The sequence below is a fragment of the Dermacentor albipictus genome, chromosome 3, assembly GCF_038994185.2.
Source record: "Dermacentor albipictus isolate Rhodes 1998 colony chromosome 3, USDA_Dalb.pri_finalv2, whole genome shotgun sequence".
In the NCBI taxonomy this organism is placed as follows: Eukaryota; Metazoa; Arthropoda; class Arachnida; order Ixodida; family Ixodidae; genus Dermacentor; species Dermacentor albipictus.
In genome coordinates, this window is record NC_091823.1 from 25,230,165 (window position 1) to 25,251,870 (window position 21,706).

At 42.1% G+C, this 21,706-nt stretch overlaps 1 protein-coding gene across 4 annotated transcripts in view; it reads right to left on the reverse strand.

Moving 5' to 3' along the window:
• The window catches only part of LOC135903868 (OTU domain-containing protein 4-like), a 74,455-nt gene that overhangs the window by 46,873 nt on the left and 5,876 nt on the right, over nt 1–21,706 (reverse strand). For all 4 annotated transcript variants that reach the window (XM_065434281.2, XM_065434280.2, XM_065434282.2 and 1 more), the window contains 5 exons: nt 19,876–19,921; nt 19,680–19,809; nt 16,160–16,218; nt 8,226–8,338; nt 2,969–3,021 (listed from right to left, as the gene is read on the reverse strand). In XM_065434281.2, the coding sequence (XP_065290353.1) occupies nt 2,969–3,021; nt 8,226–8,338; nt 16,160–16,218; nt 19,680–19,809; nt 19,876–19,921 (401 nt within the window). The remainder of the gene's footprint in view (nt 1–2,968; nt 3,022–8,225; nt 8,339–16,159; nt 16,219–19,679; nt 19,810–19,875; nt 19,922–21,706) is intronic.

Here is a 21,706-nt window from a genome sequence, read left to right on the forward strand (position 1 = left end):
CGGGACTAGGTGCTGATTTGCCATTAAGGTCGTGGACAGCTGCGCGGATCTCTGACTCGTGTCGAAATGCAGCCAGCGCAACCGGGATTTGATGCCACGACATTGTGCTTAGCAGTGCAACGCCACAAGCACTAAGCCACTGCAGCGGGTAGAAACGCCTGAGGGAGGCGCCATGCAGCGTGGTGCAATCTCTCGAGGCAATGCAAAACCTGCGTTGTAGAATTTGCGGGCCGCTGTCATTCAGCGCTCATTGCCAAGAGGTGACAACTAAGTGCATAGTGTCTTGTATCTGCCTTTTGAACATTGCTATTGGAAATGACAAATAAAACTTGAGCTTCACTGATATTGTGGATAAACATTATAAGGAACTCTGAAGCAATATTTTTTGTTACTTCTTTGGGCAGAAATTATACTATGTGATGCGGCCCTGTACAAAGGGTTGGGGGCCAAAGACCGCATTTTATGTTTTGACTGGTTCCCTGGACTTTCTTGTTCGGGTGCCCGGGTAACGGCTCTGGCTTTTGGCTCATGGTCACTGGAAGGTCGCCGACAACGGGAGTTAAAAGCATCTCATGCTTTGTGGGGATGCGCGACTCACGCGTGTCCCCCGATGTTTTTCCCGCATAGCGCATCTCCTGTAATCCGGCTTCGCCGCGTGGCCTGCGTGATGCCTGCGGCGGTCGATGTGGTTGGGGCACAGTGCGAGAGATGGCGCGAGTGTTGCGCTGCTAACGCCGCCTCACGGCAGGGTTACTTGAGCGCAGGGGAGAACAGGCTGGCTCTTTCCTGGCAGGTCGGAGAACAGCGTGGACGTCCCACGCGCACGCCGACCCATGCTTCTGCGAGACCGCCTCGCGTGGCCGCCTTCGAACGCGCCACCATTCGCGTGACCGTACATGCGAACGACCAGGCGTTGGGATCCAGCATGGGGCGAACATATTCGCTCGCTATCCGGTTGCGGTGAGTCGGACTTCCTAAATTTGTCGCGCGCCCATCGGCATGTTTTGTGGATAGAAACTCTTCTAGCAGGTATTGATCTATGACAGTTGCAATAAATGCCCTTGTGATTGTTTGCACTACTGTGTTGTCATTCCTTTGTCCCAAGAGTATGGGAGGAGAACACCACAGCTTAAATGGCAACTTCACGCTCTGCTTGTATACGCCACACTCTGTGCACAACTCCAAATTTAGTCGAGACGTTCACAGAAGCATATGGTATCCGCCAATTGTTTTTTCACCAAGCCAAAGGGATGGTTCGAACCCCTTTGGGAGTCACTGCCACAAAATACCACCAGTGCAATGTGAAGTACCACCAGTGCCACCAGTGTGCCACCAGTGCACCACCAGTGCAATATGAAAGAGCAAAAGTGAAGGATGGGTGGCAACGCCACCTTGAAATTCCTGCACTAGCTTGCTGCGACATGACGGCTTTGACCCTGTTGGCTTGGGCCTAGTTAAATTATTATTGGTACTGAAAAAAGCCAAACACTCAATCCAAAAATTTTCAAGACACTGTACTGAACTACAATGGTGAAATAAAGAAACTTTACAATCTGCGACATCACACTATGTGTGATGAACCTAGGGTTCTGGCGCAAAATTCAAAAATGAAACACTGAATATAATTTGTTCTTCTAGTACTAAACCTATTACTGTGCAATCAACCAAAGTGGAGTTCTTCAGGAATACTTTATTGATATAAACTGATTCAGTGTTTCTATTTAGTGTCACTTTAAGCGCTGAAGGAATTAGAGGGCCCTGAATTGTGCATTGCACTCTGGTCATAGTCATCACACGGTCAGTCACATTTTAAATTACTTGTACAGCACACAGCAAAGTCTGGTTAGTAATGTCAACACTTCCTTTCCAATACTGAAAAATTGTAGCCCTAAGTATAACCCACTACGGTCACATACTGGGTGATTTCATTGTGACATAGGAATGCAACACTGGACACACATTTCATTATATAAAGTGGCTGCCCGGTGTTGCACTACCAGCACACCATGAATCCTGACCAAACAGTCCAGCAATCTACCATTTCTCATTGAGAAAACTGTCTCATCACCAGTTGAGCAAGTACAGCATGAAAGATCAATCAGTCTACCTTTTCATTCCTCCTGTTGCAGAAAGCAATAAGCAAGTGTATGAAAAAAAAATAAAATAAGGGATATCATTATAGCATATTTATTCAGGGTTACAACTATGTTAACGTATGGTTTTATATATGATATGCAAGCAAGTCTTCACAAAGAATAAGACGTGCTGCTGGGTTAGTTGGCACACGATTTGAGATTAAGAATGGCGCAAAGATATAACATGGACATGAAGGATAAGACAGGTGCCAACTTCCACACGATTTGTTCCATGAAGCTGACGGCCAAGTAAACTTAAGGCGCATGAGGTTTCACACACACGACAACCAGCATCGTGCAAAATCCATATTATTTAAAAAGCCTCATCTAAACACTTCTATGTCCCGTTATAGAGGGATGACCAAATGCCAATGTATTCTGCTCCCTCCCACCGTTTTTTTTTTTTTTTAATATGAAAAGCCTAAATTAAATCTCGGGTAACCTGGTTGCAGCTTTTTCCCAGAAATTTTTCACCTACAGGTGCTTTTTGCACACGCATGCATATGAAGTTTACTTGGCTGTATGCTTCCCGGAATAAATCAGTTGGAAGTTGGCTCCTGTCTTGTACTTTATGCCCGCGCCATATCTTGGCGCCATTCTTAAGCTTGAATCTTAACAAAGAAGTGCCACACATAGACAACAGCCCGATCTTCAAGCTTGCAGCGTATACTAAATTGAATACCAATGAGCGATTCTGAATGAACATTTCAAGTTACCATGTATTTCACAAAAACGAATTCAAACCAGTTTGAAATATAAAAATGTGTTCGAAACATTAACGAAAGTTCATTGCTGTTTTATTCACTGGAAGGTTACATCACATGCATCCTTACCTTTGTGTGCTGGCAAGGGCAGTGCCTGAACACTGCTGTACGGGACTGTGCACCTTTAAAGATACGAAAATTTCGCCATTTTCAGTTCTGGCTTTGATGTTGAGAAACCCACAAATACTAAGTTCAGGGTGTCTACCAAGTGAACATTTCCGAATTCCCTGAGTTTTCCAGGTTTTCCCCGAGTGCCTTTGCAAAATTCCCTAAGTGATGCAGAACTATGTTTTATGTCAAGACGGGCTGGAATCATGTCGCCAGATGCTGTCGCTCTCTAACAAGCTTGCGAAAAAATTTAAAAAAAAACGACTTAATTCAGTTTGAATACTAACGAGTAGTGCTTATACTCTCAGCCCGTGCACGAATGACGCCTCACTGTTATGTTTCGCTGCTTTAAAGAGTTTATTTTGGTTTGGATGAGGGACACCTGCATCTCAGCATCCGCCAACACTTTTTTTGAGCTCATGCTCCTTCAAAATGGCGACGGCACGCTTCTTTTCCTGTTAATTCCTCAATGTGTAGGTCCTTTCTGTTCTCGTCCTCCTTCCGTTGTTTGTTTGCCCCACGGACCATTTTAAGCACCTTCTTGGTCAGTTGTACCATCAACATGCAATTTTTCGAACTGCCTAGGGGCCGCGAAAACATCAGAAAAATTGGCCAGTTGGAAAAAATGACTGCATGTCTTTTGCTGCCCTTAAAAGGTCCCTCACCAGGTTCCATGGCAAATTTTGCTTATGCACTGGAAGTTGTTACATGTCCTCTAGGGAGTGTTCTACCACAAAAATTTTTCGTATTGGCTCATTAATACCAGAGACAGAAATAGTTCAGTGCTGCGAACCCAAGACACTCTCTTCACTCGTCTCATCTAGCCTTCGCAAGCGAAATTCCTTCCCTGCGTTCTACAATACCGGACCTCAAGGATTGCGTGACGCATACGTCATGCTTTCATTTTTATTCCTCCTCACTTTTTCTTTTCTTTTTTCGACACTACAGACTTCCGCTGATGGCGTCGCGCTCGAGCTGTTGTCTAGTTTGCGCAGCGCACGACATTGCGCGCTGTGCACAAGGATACATGACTGGTGGTATCATTCAGTGCTACACAAATACTGAGGCAGAACAAGTAGATTGCAGAGCATGATTACGTGCTGGAACACAGTAGAAAATGGCGTAGTTTTGGTACCAGCGCATGTGACTGCACGACCGTGCAAACAAGCAGACGAAGGGGAAGTAAGTTTCTCTTGCTTCGGTGCAAAGTAAAACAAAAACACGCAGACATTTTGTTTGTGTGTTTCATTATTTCTCCAAACTTCAATTCGTTAATTTAAGCAACAGATCACGAAGATAACAGATGTTGCCTTAAATAATGATCGAATTCACATGTCACTACGAGCGACGTCACACTGACGACACGAGGACGTCACCGCCCGGCTTGGAGTGCGGTCGCCGCAAGAAGGGAAACGGCGTTCAGATTGGAATTTCAGACCTTTCCGCAGCGCGTGGCGATGCAGTTCTTTTTGCAAACATGATCGTTAGCGCGCATTGTATGCTCTGAGCTTGTCAGCTAAAAATGGCTAGACATGGTGAGGGGCCCTTTAAGGGCTCAAACCGCCACAGGCACATTCGAAAAAGCTCTGAATGCCTGTCGGTACACGTACAGGCACATTGGTGCCCCTACTGCAACAGGAGATACCGGGTGCAGGCACATATAATTAAGGAATACACACTGTGTCCCATGGCAATAGCCCCTTCCCACGCTTGTTATGCTTCACCACAATACTTTTGCATATGCTTCACTGAGTAGCATTTATGTACAGAGGCGAAGCTGACTTTCGGGAACCGGCATTATGCAACATTCCATGCATTCCGAGCTTCAAAGCCAATCACGAGGATCACAAAGGCGGAATGGGTGCCATTGCTGACAGCAGCGAATTCTTTCAATGAAAAGCACGGCCCTCAACGGCATCTGCGGTGAAGGTCAGTGCGGTTGCAGAAAGCAGCATGAAGATGTCTTCATCAGGTGCGCCCTAGGAGAGGTATACTTTATTCCTCTGTCCTGCGGCAAGTGCTATATTGGGCAGACGGGGCGTTGCCTCAATGACCACTTAAGGGAACATTCTTTGAACATAAGTTTGTACTCGGCCGAGCACACACACTCCAGGAGAGATGTGTAAAACCGTAACATATGGCTTTTCGTTTGTTGCTGTCTTTTATTGGTCATTTGTTGCATTTCTTGCTGCTTGGTTTTTGATCATTTCACTTCCTGTGACTGCCTGCGATATTGCGATATCATTATTTGTAAAAGAAGGCTGGTGCAATTCAGTTGTGCGCATGTGTTGTGTTGTCATAAATTTGAACCCTTTTCAAATATAAACCTGCTGTCAATAGCGTTCCCTCGTCGTCGTGTCGTCTTTTCACCGTGTATTCGTCCCTTTTAACGCTACCATCAGTTTTAAACAACGCCAAGAAGCTTAATAGCGAAGGACGAAGCAGCTAGGCCTAGCGTTGCCACAGTAGTGGCTACGGCTGCCAGGGGATCTGCGTGCGAGGGCGCCAGTTCGAGGCGGCAAAATAATCAAAATGGTAGCAGTTGTGGCTATAATGGCGTTTTGTACCTGCAGTCACAGCAAAATGTCCAGAAAATCGGACGGCGAAGGGTACCATATTTACTCGCATAATGATCGCACTTTTTTGTCAAAATAAATTTATACAAATTCAGGGGTGCAATCATTATGCGATTAAATTTCCCATTAAAAGAAGCATTTTCTTTTTTCATCCCGCATTTGCTGCGCGATGACAAGCAGGCGGCTGCCGCTGTCAGTGCAGGACACCAAACAAAAATGACGGCCGGTGGAGCAAGCCGAACACATCGATCGCGATTATTTTTCTTGTGAGTACATTATGCGCACTGATACAGTTGCTTCCGTATCAGTAATAAATATTATCGTTAATATTGGCAAGTTTACGACAACCATGTAGCCATGTCCACTTTGAGGGGACAGAAACAGAGGTGGGTGTGCTTAGCTGCCTGTGAAATGGAAACCTGGTGGGCATGCTGTGGAAACTGTGGCATTTGTCTTCACTGCTATCCTAATACAGCACGTTTGCACTAAGGGCGGGCGAATATCTTAGCTGCGTTACAAGCGTCGGCGTATGAATAGGGTACTCTTCTAACATAGTGTAAATGTGGCCACTGTGATTGCCGCTTGCAATTTGTTGCGTGCCCACGAGTGCAGACGAGAAGAATCGAAAGGCACCCTTTATGTTGTTGACCAAAACCATTATGAAGCCTACAAATAATAAAGCCGAAGCAAGTTTAGTGGCAGCTTTTTTTTTTCATGGAAGTGCGAAAAGTGATGAAAGGAATGAAATGGGGCATCTGCTTAAGAATGTTGATTGCGTGCAGATCGCTTGGCATGTCTTCAAGAGTCATTTGCGTAGCATTAGACAGATGGTAAGCACGATCATCATTCATCAGTCTGTCGTTGACTGTACGCTGGCAGCTCCTCATGCTGACGACAGGGTGTCAAAGACGATTCATTACAATTCCTGTCAGTTACTCAAGCCAGCATAACTGCGACTTTCGTTCCCTTTAAATAAAATTACAGATAATTTTCCCTGATAGAAGCACAAATTCCCCAGTTTTCCCCGAGTTTTTCCAGACTATTCAAAATCTCTGAGAATTCCCGGTTCTCCCGGTTGGTAGACACCCTGAAGTTAAAGACTTGCTTATCACTCTCAGGCTCACTTGCAAAACAATGCACAGCAACAGACACAAAAATTATGAGGGAAAACATGTTATAACAACTGCAGCCATAAATACAAGGCTGAATCCAAGTGCTGAAAGAACTGTGCATTGGTCTGAATAAGATGCCATCCCAAAGAGGTTAATCACAAAGAGGGTGAAGGGGATGAAGGGAACGTGTGCCATATTGGCCATCAAGATCAGATGTTATCTTGGTGTGACCATTTTTAATGCTCGTGCAGATATGCACTGATGCAGCAGCTTGTCTACACACACACACACACACACACACACACACACACACACACACACACGCACGCACGCACGCACGCACACGCACACACACACACACACACACACACACACACACAGAATCCAGCCGTGCAATAAGGGGATGCAGAACATCATGGTGCTGTGACATTCAACATTTCAACTAGTACATTGATTTACATAACCATACATTGCCTGTTAGTTTATAACACTGTTTGAAAGTGAATTGGGTAAATTGATGGGACATGAAATATTACTTCTAGGTTTTCATTTCACATATTTTCTTGTTTGCTTTCGTGTACTTCCATCAAATTCATTTCCTATAAATGTTTCCTACCTCAGAACAGAACTTTGTCAGCACCCTCCACACATCCTATTTTGCTTATACACTTCCCCATGAACCTCAACAACCTAGCCCAGTTTGACCTGGCAGGAGCATTCTAAAAAAAAGAAAGAGAGAGAAGAAAAGGACTGTGCAAGCAGTGTCAATAGAGAGCAATAAAGTACAGCAAGTACCTGGTGCGGTTTACCCAATCTAAAGTGGGATACAAGCATACCTTCTGAGTAGCTTGTGGCGATATGAAAGGGCAGGGGAAGACGAGATGTGCTCTACTGCAACTTGTTGCCATTACTTCGTGGAATGGAAAGTGAGACCGCATTGCCCCAGTTCAATGAACACAAACTCCTCAACACATGCTGCCATTTCACCAATAATCGCAGTCTTGTTTCGGACCAAATATAGCACTCTCGCCACTTTAAATGCAGGTATCATTCAGCTGAATTTCAGATGGTCAGAGATGGTTAGCAAAATATCACATTCTAATAAAAATTCATAAATGCATTCCACACGTATTCTGTCATTGTTGCTTTCCTGTATGGGATAAAACTGACTGAAATGCTCTAGCTTCTCTTGAACTTGACCTGATTACCAAGCTCCTTTCAATTAATGTGAAAAATGTCAACTCTCCCCCTAATGAGATGCCTATCTAGCAGCTAAAATGGTCTACAAGCTTCCGGCCCTAAGTTAAAAGCAAGTGCCTGCCAGTCACAGGCACACTGGAAAGCTTATTCCTCCAAACAGTTGCAGCTCAGCTATTACTACGCCTGTTCCAACAAATGAAGCAGAAGAATGTTCAACGGACACTGCACCACAGATATTAGTGGACAGCAGACCTTTAAGCACTCTAGAAAATTATTTGTGCTTTCATTTACTGCAGGAGGCATAACTGCACCAAAATTGAATAGACTCACATTTTCCCCAGCTTTTCGATGAAAACTGTGATGGGTCCTTCGTTTGGCTCCATTTTCTGAATGTGAGCTTGGAACGAAGCACTGTGGCCTTCTAATTCGCGAGTCAGCCGCACCTACAAAAAAGATATTGCAAATTTCGCTTCATTCTACAAGTGCATAGGTACTAGGCAGTCAATACTGGATGCCAAATTATGCGGGAAAGCAATGCAAAGATCACTTGCACATTAGCAAATTTTATGCAAAGCCAAAAAAGTTCGAACATTATGAAAGAAGCGGCATGAAATTTTGGATGTCTACATTTAAATGCCCCGACACATTTACTTACCTTGTCAATTATGTTGTGCATATAGGTGTAAATTAAATATAAAAATATAGACAAACTTATGACTGCAAATGAAATTTGTTCTATGAGAAAACTTAATAATTTGGAAAAACGGGCATCCCTTGCACTGCCAACTTGCACAGTGGTGAAACAAGCTGCAAACAAGTACGACAAGCAGGGACAACTTGTATTGCAAAATTTCTTACTAGTAGACATTAGACACATGAAATTTCAAAAGATATAAAAGAATATGAAAATATCCAGTCCCTGCACATTCTTTAGGTGCCTACTGAGGCACAGCTCAGGCATGTAAGCTATGTGGGCAGGTCCAGTGCTGACAGAGCGAAGTTCTCCAACCTCTATTTATTTATCGGTGCCACTGAAGACGGGAGGATCTCATACGCATAGAGCATTGGAGCAGACGATAGGCGATGCCTGTGGAGGACCGAGCTATGTGGCGCCCTTAGGGACGGCACAAACGGGAAGAAGCGTCCAGCTGCGAATTTTCAGGTTGCTAATGGGCCCAGCATTTCCACCAAATTTTCAAGAGCTCTTTTGGTGTAATTAATGAAGGTCTCGGAGAGTACAGCACTAGAGCGAGAGGTCACACAGTTAAGGCAATACAGGCGCAAGGCTTCGACCAAACTCCTCCTCGTCTTTCTCGAAGCAGTGCATAGTGCTCCTTCTCCAGTACACTTTGCATGTGAGAGCGAATGGGCAATCTTAATTTTCTTGCTGCCTGAAAACATCTGCCTGCTTCTTACCAACATGTGTGACTGCAGTAAAATGAAAATCATGAGAGCAATGAATGCAGGTGCAAGATTAGCTATGCTGAGATTAGTCATCTTGCTCTTGGTAGGAAAGATTGCAAAGAGTAACGAAAAAGTAGAGGAATAAAATGGATGAAATGAACTTCGCTTTTGAGACCGAACAAAATGTAATGATGATAACCAAGAGATGCCCACATGTCCTGATAAATGCACACCACAATACTTTTATATTTAAAATTCGTCAACACTGTTATGGTGTGCAGTGCCTCCTCATTCGCAAATTTCATGCCTCCACGCTTGCATTTTTTCTCGGAAGTATTTGAAGTTTTTGATTCATTCCACAAAAAAACTGGGAGCACATGCAAAGAAATGTGCCTTTTCATTGTTTTGCCGAGTTCCAATGCTTGCAACATCAACCTCTGACCCTGCATGAAGCACACACAAATTAGCCTTTGCATTATATGCTCCTACTAAGCAAAACGTTTTCTTGGGCGAGTTTATTCATAAAGAAGTAGTAAATATATAGCATGAAAAGATAAGGACAAGAAACGCAGGGCACAAGACAGGCACTATTCAGTCACTTTGATAGAACTACTGCAATGCAGTGGTTAGAACACTTGGCCCAACATCAAAAAGTCGTAAGTTTAAATCGTCGCCTAGAGACAAAGCTACATCTCTTTTTGCTCAGTTGCACTTTGACAGACTGACAGATACCAACCATACAATGAAAATGACAGAAAAACAACCTTGAAGTGAAGCATGGAGTCTGCCACAGTGATGCATTGGCAGCTATGCATCCCATTTGTTTACAACATGAAGTGTTTCCTCTTCTGGCTTCCGATTGCTCTAATTCAGCTTGGGCATGCTTTATCAGGCATTGAACTAGAGCGGCTTTCACATCATTGTCAGAGTACCGAGTAGTACAGTAGTACAGCAGTACAGTGTTTTTACACTTTGATAACAAAGATGCATAGGAAGAAATGAAGGCATGCAAGTGATGGAAAAAAGAAAAATAGGCAGTGAGAAAAGTATAGATTACAGAGTGAACAGAAGTAGCTTACCTTCAATTTTTCAATCTTTATTTCAAAAAATACATTTGGTAATGATAGCATTTAACTGATAGATGTAACTGACCAGGCATCTACAAGGGGTACACATCTAGCCGTACAGGTATAAAGTCAGCTGTAGAGAAATATTCTTGTGCGGGTTTCTGAAACATAGTAGCTTAGTGAGTTTTCTTATGATCTACAAACACTGCACTTTCTGAAAACCAGTCTAGTACTTTGTTAATATCCTGCTGAAAGGTTTGATTCTCTAATTTATATTCAGACACCTTGAGGCAGGTGCTGTATCGTCTGCATATTGAAACAGCTTCGAATTACTTTTTAACAGACTTATATCAGATACACATATGTTGAAAAGCAACGGTCCGAGCATGCTACCTTGTAGTACCCCATACTTTATTGGTTGAAAGCTGCCATAAACGTCTCCAAGTGTTACACACTGTACTCTATTTTTAAAGTAATTGCTAAAGAATTTGTTAAATTCATTTCAAAAGCCCAAGCAGTTCAACTTTTCCAACAAGATATTGTGGTCTATTGTACCAAATGCATTGGTCAAGTCTAAGATTAGAGCTAGTACTACCTGGTTATTTTCTAATGCGTTGTTGATAAAATCCGCGAATTCTTCAAGTAGTGTAACCGAGTTCTTGTTTTTTGTGAATCCAAACTGTGCTGTGTTATTTAAAGAAAACTTGTCGCAGAATGATTGCATGTTAGACGCAATGTGCTTTTTCATGATATGATCGCTAAGGAAGATAAAATTGCGATTGGCCTGTAGTTTGCGCACTCCCGACTTTTTGCCATTATTATATAATGATCTTACTAGGGATACCTTTAGTTCATCTGGTACTTCACCCATTTCGAATATTCCATTTAGTATTTTGAGGATAACTTCCTTTAGCTTATTAAAGTTGTAAAACAGGGGCCCTATAATGTAAAACTATTCCAATATGTTTTTATTCCAATCTCCTGACGTCAAATTTGCGAAACCGGTGACGCAAGCACCGGGCGGCGGTCACCCGCAAGGTTGTCTAAACAGAACAATCCAACGTTGTCCTCGTTCATACGAGGTCACTTTTGTTTGCTTGAAAAACGAATAACATTGCCTACACTGAGCGCCTTGTCTTATCTAATTGGCTGACAAGAGGCGAGGAGCACACTCAAGTGGAGAGGGATTCGATAGGGCCAAGCTGCTGCACTGAAAGTCTATGACTGGATGAAGAAGGTGGTGCCAGCGTCTGCGATTGGTTCACTTTCCCTTACTTGGCTTGTGGCGGTTGGTCGAAAATCGCAGCGGCATGCAACGGAAGCTCAAGAATGATGCTAAAAACAGATCCTAAGCAAAGAAGAGTTGGCAGAATGAGGTCGTAAATGTGCCGAAAGTGCTCGAAAACGTTACAGGTCCACGAAAGAAGTTTTATTATAGGCAAATAAACCAATGCTCTCCAGCAGGTGCGAGTAGCCAGCGGCTGAGCGATCAGCAGCAGCCATCTTTTATTCCTTTTGGAACAAGGCAGCCTGCGGCTATTCAGAGGAAAATACAGGTTTCTTTAGCACATTAATGCATCTTTAATTAGTACACGTCACTTTGACGCGGTGAGTTTTTGCGGTTTTGTGACGTTGCGTGACAGGCAGGTGAAGTGGGTGCAGCCCAAAAACTTTTGACCAATAGCCGGTGGCTAATGACGAAAAGGCGTTAAATCAGAAATAACTATTTTTCTTTTTTCGGTCAAATCATTCATAATCAGTGTGTACATGTCATTTTAGATGGGGCGCTATTGCAGTTTTCGTGACGTTGTGCGACAGACAGGTGAAGCGGGGGTGGTCCAAAAAAGCTTTTTGCCAATCACGGAGGGCTGATTACAGAACTGGAATAAAAAAGTTTGGAATAGTTTTACATTACAGTGCCCCAGATCTCTAAAGTAAATTTTATCATACCCAGGTGGTTTGCGCTTTTTCATCTGGTGCATTAGAGCATATAGATCAGATTCAGAAATAGGCAGCAAATACGCAGAATGCACACAACCATGTTTCGGCCGATACGTGCTATATTTATCACGGTTCATACATATAAGTTCTTACGCTGCACTTGTGAAGGTCGTATTGAATTTATTGCATAAGATGTGGAAATTTTGCCTGAGAAATTTTTTTTTACCGTGTCGTCAGTAGACCCCTTTTTGGATCTGCCCGTCATTTCGTTCACCATTTCCCAAGTTTTTTTGCTATCATATTTTTAAAAATTAAACTGCCGCATAAGGTACATTCGTATTGCTTGTCGAATTTTTGAGGTTGCAAGATTTCTGTATTCATCTTTTTTTGAAAGATTTTCTGCGTCTTTTTTGCACTTTTTCCAAGTTTCATCTTTCAGATAACATACATGAACTAGCTCTTCAGTCATCTATTAATCATCGGCGTTTCTTATTTTAATCTTTACTTGTTTTGCTGACTTAAAAAGATATCTTGCAATATTTCTGTTATTTACTTGTACAAACTTATGTGACCAAGTCGCAACAGGGACATCCAATCAAAATTTTGAATATATTCGTCTACTATGTCCTTATCTAATACCTCTTTTATAGTAACGTGATCATCACAGATTTCAGCGCATTTATGAGTCATGCCCAACCTGGAGACAATGTAATGATTTGCCAATTTTTGTTTTACGATACAAGAAGCATAGCATTGATTTGTACATCAAACCTTAGTGTGATCAATGCAGGATCTTGTTATTTTCAAGCCACAATATTCCTCTCTAGCGTAATCTTTAATTACGTTCTCTAGGCCAAATTCTGCTAATAAATTGAGATAATATGTTACAACTCAACTAGATTCCTTCATTGTGTCTATGTTACTGTCTCCAACTAAAGGTAACCACACTTCATTCATGTGTTCTTAAAAAAATATGCTTAGTTCGTCTTGAAAACAATTCGAGTTCCTATTAGGAGTCTTGTATATCGCACATAATGTATAATCCACATCTTGTTTATTTATATAGAAAGACCCACTAGTTCTACATTGTCAAAGCTTACTTCTATATTATTCGATATCCAGTAATCATGAATGAACACAACACCTCCACCTTTCCTATTTTCCCTGCAGCATGCCTACCTAGCATAACCAATCAGGTATACATATCTGCCAAAGACATGTCTACATTAACTTCAGTTAAAACAATGTCACTGGGAAGAACTGTTCATTTTAGACATAAACATAATTCATCCTAATTTTTTTTTTTTCAAGCTGCGTATACTTATGAGTACCAGATTTAGATTTACTTGCAACCCTTCGTCTTCCAGTCTTCCATTCGTCTTCCATTCCAGTCAAGTTGTGAAATGTACACAATGTAGATAAGATCCCTTTCAATCCTGAGGTGCTTTTTCGGTGCTCCTTCAGCTTTTCTTATTACTATTCGTCCGTTCTGTGCCCAAACATACTGGTAACCTTTCTGCTTGGCAAGCTGTCACCATTGCCAAAATAGTTGCTTCTGGTTCCTTGTCATGTTGTCACTGATAAAAATGTTGTCATGCTTTAACGCTTTTCTTTTTGATAGCCAAGTGTCCCTAGTCTTCTGGTTTCTGAAGCGAACAATGATTGATGCAATTCTGTCAGGCTGCGCTCGTAGTCAATGTGCCGCTTCAATTTCCTCGTGTTTCGGTGCTGCCAACTGTAGTCTCGAGCCAAGTTCTGTCAATGTACAATATAAATATTCGTTAGATGCCTCATGAATTCCAATGTTCCTACGCCGCGAGTATACTTGTTTAGTTTCCAGTGTTTTTCAATAGAGCTATTCTGCTTACTCTTCCCGGTAATTTTTCTGTTAGCTCTTCCAATGTTTTTTTTTTTTCATCTGCTCAATCTGCGGGTCATGATCATCAACCTTTCTCAGAAGCTCGTCGTACTTAGCAGAAAACATTTCTATTGCCTTGTCCATAGCTTCAGTCAAATTACATTGTTTACCAAGTTTTTTTTTTTTTCCAGCCTTTTCAATCTGACCAAAACTGCACCAGGCTTTCCACTTAAGGCATCGATCTGTATGCTCAGTTCCTTTTGCTCACTTGCATTTTCTTTTTCATGCTCATCAGAATCGGCATCGGACTCCTGGGGTTCTTTTCGTTTGCATTCATCACACTTCCATGTCAATAAAACACTGGGCACCATACTTTTCAAAGGGGGACTTCGATATTCCCGAGTACTTCCCAACACGGTACATGCTACAACGCTCACTACATGTCAAACTCTGTTGGTCTTTGCCAAAATTCTTTCGACATAAAAAGCAGTTCTGCGCAGCCAAAGTCACAAAGCAAGACAGGATGCAGTCCAGTGGAGCATGCAGTGGTAAAATGAAAACTGCCTCTAACCTAAGACCACTTTCTAGCTACGATTAGGAAGAAGTGAGGCAGGCTATGCAAAGTGTAGAGCTCATGACTACCCTTCCACTGAAATTTTGTTTTCAAGGAAAACGAATGGCAGACGAAGATGGCTGAGAACTCGATGTTGTGATTGAATCGAGAAATTGGCAGGCATAGTAATGGGGTCAGCTGGTGCAAAACGGGTAAAGGTGAATTGATTGAAGAAGAATACTTAACTGAGCGAGTTAGTTCATAGCTAAGACGGGTTTTGAGCAGCTGAGGACTGAGGAAGATAGACAGACATCACTGTTGCATCATTGCAGATATCAGGCACACAGGACGATGCCTAAATGAGTTAACCAGAAAACGTGCAGCCTCACTCAAGACAACAGCCACCTGTGGACACCTGGCAGCACATTGTAGGAAATTTGCGTGCCAAGCTCATTTTAATCGAGTTAGCCTTTTAACGAAAAGCAGCAACAAGAAAAAAACAGGAAGCCCTGGCGGCCACTGAGATATTCAAGAAGGAGAGCATGTGCGCAAGTACGCCTTCAATAGTTTTGACCACTAAAGAAAAAACATATCTTGCCAGCAGGTGACATGTCTCACCCATCACATTCCCTTTACATGGCCAATACGAGGAGTGAAAAATGTATGTGTTTCCTTTTTCGCATGTGAACTAGTATATACATGTATGTAACCACAAGTGCAAAAATAAAATTCAACTGTTAGCACACCAACGTCCTTTTCTCGCTTCCCTGGTCCTAAGTTTTTTCAATTCAGCTGTTCAAAACTAATCTTTGCATGGAGAAGCCTTTGTCTTGCAGTGGACATGAAATAGGCTCATGATGAATGTTTTCCACTGTTCAAGCCACTGTGCATGCACTTTCTCATGCCATGTACATGACAAATGCTACTTTTGAGCACATTTTTTATCCATGTAGAGGTGGGTAAAGATGTGCGCACCGCCACCACTAGCATCGTACTGCCACCAGCAATTCGACACCAGTGGTCTAGAAGGCGCACAAAAGTCGGGCCAGTACATATAATGAGCACCTGCTATTCCATGTTCATTTGTAACATGTTGCCTCAGTGTCACACCAGGGCAAAAATGTGGAAACATACAGTGTGGTTAAGCAAAAGAATACTTTTTTTTAGAGCATACTACAGCCAGCTAGTCTTTCCACAGAAAGTTTCTGTGCAGAAATTTTCAGAATTTGCCAAAACCAGAGTAAAAGAAAATTATGGGGTTTTTACGTGCCAAAACCACAATCTGATAATGAGGCACGCTGCAGTAGGGGACTCCGGAAATTCGGACCACATGGGGTTCTTTAACGTGCACCTAAATCTAAGCACACGGGTGAAATCCACACTTCCATTGCTAGCGATTATCTATCTAGCAACGCAACTGCTGCTGATGCACTATACTCACCAAACATTTAACACCAGGCTCCAACTCTGGAATCACTAGTTGTTCACTGCGGATTCTCTCTGGAAAGTTGAGGAAAATTTTTTAATTTAAAATAAACCTGCACAGACTGTACCAAAAGCAATTACCAAATGTGTACCATTACTTAGCCCTTGTTAAATATAAATGAAAAGCAGCATTCAACAATGAGGAAAACAACATACTTTCATTCCTCTCACCATTTCCTTTATTACAAGCAAATCACACCTCAATGCTACCTAGGAAGCCATGAAGTCAAATTAAACACACATGTGCACGCACGCACACACACGCACACACACACGCACACACACACACACACACACACACACACACACACACACACACACACACACACACACACACACACACACACACATTTCCTCTTTACAATAGGTATTTGAAAAACTTCATTTTCTCTGTGTGAAATATAGCATATAAATTTTATACGGTTAATTATTCTCAGTGTCAAGCCATTAGATAATGAATATGCAACTGAATGCTGATAAGGCCTAGATGATGTGACCACCACACATGGGTAATGCTTTCCTGCAACTGAAGTAGGGTCAGTATTTTAATTATGACTTAGTTTCACCTTACTACATTTCCTTTAATGTAATGCTGAAACAAGATAAACAAAAAAATTAATTATCCATTTGATCAAGTGCCATACAGAAATCCTGAATGTGAAGAACACTGCATTATTAGGTACACCAAAAAGGATAAAGCCATTCCTCTGTCATAATGCTTCAAGACAGAAGCTACTCTAGCATGCAAAAACAGCAGCTTAATTTCAAGTGGCACAAAGAGGCACAAATAATAAAGTCAAAGCACAGGCTCAGTAGGCTGCACAAAGCAAAAGCAGTTTAGCACACTTTTGGTCAATCTAAAAGGGAAGTGCCCTTGACCTATGTAAGTGCACTTAATTTCTCAAATACAACTTATCCTCTGAAAAATTGAACTATGCTGCAATGTCAACAGTGCTAAAAACAAAACATCTAAGTACCGTCTTTAAACTGCTTTATTCACAGCTATTATTCCATATTTGTCCCTCCCTTCGTATCCGCATGACACCACAAGTGCACTTGCAAATTTCCTGCTCCATGGGTAATATTCAATGATCACATTACCTTGCCTAAATTTAGGATAACTCAAACAGTCCTTAGTGCATGCAATAAGAGAATGTAAGAGCAAGCAAAAGGTAAGGCCTATTTAACATTAAAATCTGGAGGTCCATGCCAAATAACTACATCTGAAGGACTCCTGAACAAGGACCTACAATTTCTGCCTGGGCATCTACATTGTCACCATGGGTTCAAAGTGAGATACTCATACAAGAGGCACTCATGCAAAATCATAGTTGAAATAAGTGAATAGCCAGCAGCCAGCACCGGCGTATGTACATTTGTATGGCCTCTTCTTGTAGCCCTGTTCTCGTAGCAATATAAATCATGTAGTAGTAGTAGTAGTAGTAGTAGTAGTAGTAGTAGTACTTTTTAAAAAACAAGGTAGGAGAAGAAAATCTTGGTGACCATAATGCAACTGTCTAGCCTTGAAGTTTACCAACACTGGCCAGTATGGGGCAGAGGTGGATGGTAAGAAAAAAAATTCAGAGCCATTCTACTCTGAAGATGGATGAGCAGCGGAGCTGTATATATGGTGATAAATATGTTAGTAAATGTTGATTGCAAATGAAAGACACGTACCAAAATTAACTTTTTCCACAATAATTTTTTGTTTTATTAAATTGCATACTAAATGCTTTTTATATTAAACTTTTGTTTGCTTTTTTGGATTTGTTATTTGGTCACCAAGATAACTATCACTTTATGATCACCATGATATACAACTGGTGACTCTGCAGCAACACTAGAAAGGTTCTTGGCCAATGTGAAGTCTACACACGATCATGCATCGTGGGCACACAATGATGTTTGTGTAACAGTGAATGCAGAACCTTTCCAAGAGAATGCCATGAACTACTTTCTGTCCGGCCGAGACATGTCTGTTGAAATCCCCCACAATTACTATGGGATTGGACTCGTTAGGGGTGATGACACCAAAGGTGCATACGCGTAACGTTTGCGGCACTATCTTTGTCCGTATTTGCTCGCTTCGTCCGTATCCGATATTTGCCCGCTGTCACCGTGCACATTCCCGTTTCTGCTTACGATGGTGTCCTTTGTAGGTGCGTTGTTCTTACACAGTCCTCACCACACATGGCCTGGCCATTTCACAGGTGGAAGGAAACTGAGATAAGGTTATGTGGTTTGCCTACAGAGCCCATGACGTTAAACTGCAATCCATACAAAACAGTGTCCATTCTGTTTTTACTTATAACATATTTTTTTTTTTTACCACAATACATTTTGCCGCTTCTCACGAATAAATGCTGCTGGGGTATGCCCGGCGATACAGTTTTACTTCGTGCTTCAGGTCTTTTAGCTATGGGATGGCCGCCATCTTATTTGCCTATGCACAGAAACCACTAGAGCCCTGCATATAACAGCTCCGCTGTAAAAGGACGGAGAAAGAAGGCAGAACTGGCAGGAAGAGGAAAGCTATTACCAAAACTATTTACGCCATGCCTGCACGCAGTTGGTGACAGCAGCTTCGGCAACCATTAAAACAGCTGCGACATGCAGAATTCACCTTTAGCCACCAAACTTCAGACGCCGCACACTGACCAACCATGCAAGTCACAACAGTAACTCCTTTAGAGCACCGCTCTTACACGCCCATCCTCAAGACAAGCTCCAATCTGCTCTTCCCGCACTCATCACCCTGACTACATCATGACCACTTCACTGGTGAACGCTTTCCATGTGCTCGCAACATTTGCATGAACTTCAGTTCTCTCTTGTGTATGCTTTAAATATAGTTTGTTAGCTGTGCACTTTAACAAGCGGCTTTGTCATTTCCGATGACTTCTATCATTGTTTTTATTTAAATAACCTGAACTCAAAGCTACACAGCTTCGTGACATATTGAATGTTTTTGTGAACATGCAGTACAAATAGCATAACGATCTTTGCTGGCTTTAACCAAGCCACTCGCACAGCCTCGAGCCACCGACACTGTTCAAGACCAACTGAAACTAAATTGTGGGCAGTGTAAGCTTAGTTTCTGGTAGTGTAGATGTATAGCAACCTCTGTGCAAAATTCTACACTTGAAATCCCAGTGGATTCGTCATGAAAGCTAGTAAAAGGTGACATTTCCGATTTTAAAAAATTATTTCATTGCTTTAAACGCCCCAATGCAACAAAGGGGGAATGCCAGACCCTGCAGTGGGGGTTTCATATTGGCTTTAAATATTTTAACATGCACCCAACACTTGGTAGACAAACATAAACTATTGTCAAGCAGTACATCTCGATTGGAAAGCAGCCAGGAAATTGAACTTGTAACATCGCACTCCACAACAGCAAAGCATGACCACCAAGTTGCCGTTTTGGTAACTTGCATAGTTTCTGGAACATGTTTGATGCCAAGGGTGACAGCTACCTTTCTCTGCCTCATTCCAGATGTCATATTCAACATTTCTGTAGATTGTTGGGTCCAGAGCCTTGGCAACTTTGAATGGAAATGGGGGTATTCGATTGGCCAATGCAGTCACAACTTCAGAAGCAGTGGCCTGTAAGAGATGGCACAACTTCAACAAATCATGCACCAGAGCATTCATAACTGCATGCTACCTAACCTGTTCCTCCTCAGAAAGGACATTGGTCTCTGTGCCAAACTTGACACTAAATAGAGCAAGAAATAAAAACACATAATACTTTTATTAGACACATTTGATCACTGCATTTGTATAGCAGTAATTTAGTGGCACTGAAAGCAAAAACTTGAGCTAATCTGATAGATCAGCTTGCTACTGTTTCAAACATCAGAGCCACCATAAGCAAGAAAGAAGTGCAAGCCTTGGGGAAGATCATCACTTTTGTAAAGCAAAACCGGCTGTTAATTTGTTACACCCTGGCAGTCAATGGTCACAAAAGACGTCACATTTTAAAATGGGCACATCTCGGCCACTTTTACTGCATTCTCCGGCAGAACACTAACATGGAAATGTAAACAGTAGCGTAACGCAGTTCTCACAGAAATGCACAGAAAACTATAGAATTCTTAACAAAACATTTACCGACAGAACAATTAGGTTTGTCACAAAGAGGTGGCGCTTCATTTGTGTCAGTAGTTTGTACAATGGAACCACAACACCACTTGTCTGGAACAAATGTATCTATTTGGCACTTCTATTTGTGTGTGTGCATGTGCATGTGCATAAAGAATGGAAAGAAATCCCGCGTCTTTCTGTGAAAACTGCATTGTGCTGCTGTCAATGCATTTTCTGAAATAGCAAACGTCTACTTTTTTTTTTTTTAGATTTAGGACACTGAGTAAGCTTAAGCAGAATATTCCTTGCATTCCAGAGGAGCCACAGTGGCCACAATTCAATACCATGGCTTCTTTCTCAGCAGCAGAATGCCATAGGCTATAAATCCCAAACCCCACACGACCAATTTTGTGCGCGACGGTGACAAGCGACAGCTTGGAGCGACATAATGGGCCGTTGCACGACAGATCAATCGTTCTTGTTGTTCGATTAATCGGTTCTGGAAATATAGAATTCATTGCTCGTCGCCTGGGAGTGCTACGAGTGACTAGCAAATAGTGCAAAGCCAGAATTGGATGTACATCAGTTAAGTACTACCGATTGTCGCATGAAACGATCAGACAGCTAAATTTTTATATGTGCAAGGATAAGAACCTACTGCAAAAACTTCAGAAATTTTTGATGCTGCTCTTTACAGTAAAACACATCAATTTAACATCGAGATGGGCATTGAAATATCTCGCCATTTAAGATGGAGTGCGCACATTAAAAAGATAGTTTCGACAGCCTCAAAAAGACTATGGTTACTGCGGCAACGTCTGAAGCACTGTACAAGCAAGACGAAACTAGTTGGTTATACTTCACTGGTGAGTCCTCTACTTGAATATGGTGATGTCGTTTGGGACCCACACACTAAAACTGATACAGATAGGCTGGAAAAAGTACAAAAAAAAGCACTCAGGTTTATTTTTAATGCCTATGGAAGACAAGTATCACTATCTGATCTCCGTTCAAGGTCTGGCCTTCCAACACTGGAAGAACGCCGTAAGCTACACCGTCTGAAGATGCTTTACACGATAGTGAACGGCCAAACTAAAATGAATTTTGAGGAATACTTACAGTTTAACACGTGTAGAAGTACCCGCGGAAAGCACGAACTTACCCTTATTGTACCCCAGGCTAGAACTATCGCTTATCAATTTTCATTTTTTCCTAGAACGATAAGAGAATGGAACAGGCTTCCACAAGAGGTAACGAACAAATGTACTGTTGACTCTTTCTTATCGGCTATTTCTCAGTTGTGAGCGAAGCACGCAATTCTTTTCGTACCGAATTTTTATTCAACTCATGTCATTAGTTTCAGAGATTTTGTTCTGCGCAGTATGATCTGTGAAGCACTGTGTGTGTGTGGGCTTGC